General features: G+C 33.4%; 1 protein-coding gene across 2 annotated transcripts in view; it reads right to left on the bottom strand.

Moving 5' to 3' along the window:
* Positions 1 to 404: 404 nt before the first annotated feature.
* Xrcc2 (X-ray repair cross complementing 2) overlaps positions 405 to 2,500 on the bottom strand; it is a 6,815-nt gene continuing 4,719 nt past the window's right edge. For both annotated transcript variants that reach the window (XM_027369033.2, XM_027369025.2), the window contains exon 3: positions 405 to 2,136. In XM_027369033.2, the coding sequence (XP_027224834.1) occupies positions 1,037 to 2,136 (1,100 nt within the window). In that variant the 3' untranslated portion in view covers positions 405 to 1,036. The remainder of the gene's footprint in view (positions 2,137 to 2,500) is intronic.

Raw genomic sequence — 2,500 nt, 5'->3', positions numbered from 1 at the left:
TGCAATACACAATAATAATGTACAGAAACAAACGACTATGAATAACCAGTCTCATACAAGCCTTTTTTTACAACAAGTTTTCCATTATTTTTGCAATCCTAAATGTGACTTATGGTGTGTATCTGCATGTGTATTGCAATGCAATGCAAGAGCATTGTGGTCAAAACTTTTCAAAATAAGATATGTATTGAGAAAATAATGGTGAAAACTGGGATAGGGAGGATTTGGATAGAAAAAAGTACAATATTTACATGGATAAATTAACGTATAAAGAAAATTAACAAATTCATTTCTCCTTAGAAACAGGTAGTGATTTCTTTATTTGATGACTTTAAAACTAATCATGTCCAGAAACAATATGTAATCTTGAAATCTATGTGATGGGATATGAAAAGAACAAAATATACATATATACATTCTTTTAATGGACTGTCATTAATTTCCAAAAAATAATGATACAAATCATATTTCTCTTCATATACAAGAATATATGTGTGCATGTAACATTAATATGATTATTCTTCAATTAACATATTCCTTTGTACATTTGCATCAATAATCAAATAAATTCCACCTGCATCAAGAGTAAACTAAAAGTTTGTAGTGATTTATGACTACAACAACAATTTTCATGTACTATAGCAGTATAATAATCACAGCTGCTCTGTCATATAACTGTGATATAATAAGGCTTATCTTATAATGATGGTAATGATAATGACACAGTGATTATGATCTTGCTGATGACATAAATATAATGATGATAGCTCATGATGGTGATGAAAAAAATAATGGCAATAGCAATATAAAAAATGAAATAATACTTACTAAAAGTAATAAACAATTCCTATAACCAATATTAATAACAACTAGTAAAAGTAATAAAAATAATCAAGTTAATGGTAATAAAAAACAATAATATTAATAAAAAATTCATATCAAAGATATACAAAAATTCATATCAAATTCCTAGAAAGCAAAATAAACACACAATTTCTAATCAGAAATCAAATAAATACAAATCTGAAAAAACACTTTACTCTTTTGCAATCAAATGTCTGATACCATCTTCGTGTATTGTAAAAGTGAGTTTGTTTTTTTTGTTATTTTTTCCATTCACTTCAGCCAAATATGTTGTTCTTTCTTTAGTGGATTTATCCATGATACTGAAAGATTCCTCACCTTGACAGTTTGAATCTTGCATATTATGCACCTGCTGTTCTTGAGGCAAGACTGTATTTGAAGTTTCCCCTGGAGTGTCGATTGATAAGTAAATACGCTGTGTCACGGCACTGGCCCACTCTCTACCTAAGTACTCATAGTCCGTGACATCAAAATCTCCATCTACATCCTCATTTTGGTAGCTGGTTTTGCGTTCTTCCTTTGATGACCTCTTTTGGAAGAGGGCCTGACGGCTGGTGAGGAGGACAAGTTTGTGCTTCCTGATATGGCCAAGAAAGACCTTGAAGATCCGATTGTAGTGTTGCTCAAGCTTATACCAGGTTCCTGCCTTATAGGTGCGGTCATACCAATAAAAGGCCGAGATACTATCTATGACAACAAGGGATATGTTGTCTCGGTTTTGCGTGAGTTCATCAAGTGAGAGCAATGTGATGGTAAACTGAAAACTGTCTGTGCACTTCAGGTAGACAAGGTTTTTCAAGCAGTCCCTTGTTAATTTGTTGATTTCACTCTCCTGCTGCCTTTTCCCTAAATGCAGAAAATCTTGGAATGCCTTGGGACTGCAGACCAAACTGTCTGCTGCCTTACTGCCACCCAATCCCTTGACCTCTGCCCTAGCACTTTTAACCATTTTCTTAATCCTCCTCTGCAACATGTTTTCCATCTGCAAGATACTGAAGTGCAAATCAGCATCAATGAACACCACCCCACAACTGCTTCCTCCCAGCTTAATCCCATACCAGGCTTCAGGCATCAGGGCATTCAGGATCAAATGTGAGATGAAAGACGACTTGCCTGTCCCTTTGTTGCCACTGACTTCCACAATGTCATAAGGGTCCAGGCCAGAGGGGAAGAACTGAGAGTCTATGTTCTTCATGCTCGGTCGAGTACCTAGTCTGGCTAAGAGGGCTAGACCAGATTCACTCTCTGGGGTCTTCATTGTCCCAGGACTGTCTGAAATTATATTCTCTATCAGTGTTGGAAATTAGATTCCTTTTTCTTAATATTGTGTATCATTTTCACTATAATATAAATTTTCTTTCCTATACTTTCACTAAGACTTTCCTATACTTTCACTTGGTCTAGTAATAAATCTAGTTCAAACAATTTTATTGAATATATGTATAAAGTATATGTATAAATAATTTTTGAAATCAATTAAACACCTATTAAACTTAAAGCAGCAGATGAAAATAATAATTTAGTTTCTGGAAACTAATAAATAATTTGCAATAAAGACTTCAGATATGGTAAAAGCTGAATTCTTAATGTTAAAACTTGTTTTTAAGTGCTTGTGTGAAAAAATATGTTTCTTTAT

Source organism: Penaeus vannamei, chromosome 4 (genome assembly GCF_042767895.1).
Source record: "Penaeus vannamei isolate JL-2024 chromosome 4, ASM4276789v1, whole genome shotgun sequence".
Classification (NCBI taxonomy): Eukaryota; Metazoa; Arthropoda; class Malacostraca; order Decapoda; family Penaeidae; genus Penaeus; species Penaeus vannamei.
The sequence above is the reverse complement of the archived record's forward strand: the minus strand, read 5'-3'. Positions and strand labels throughout refer to the sequence as shown.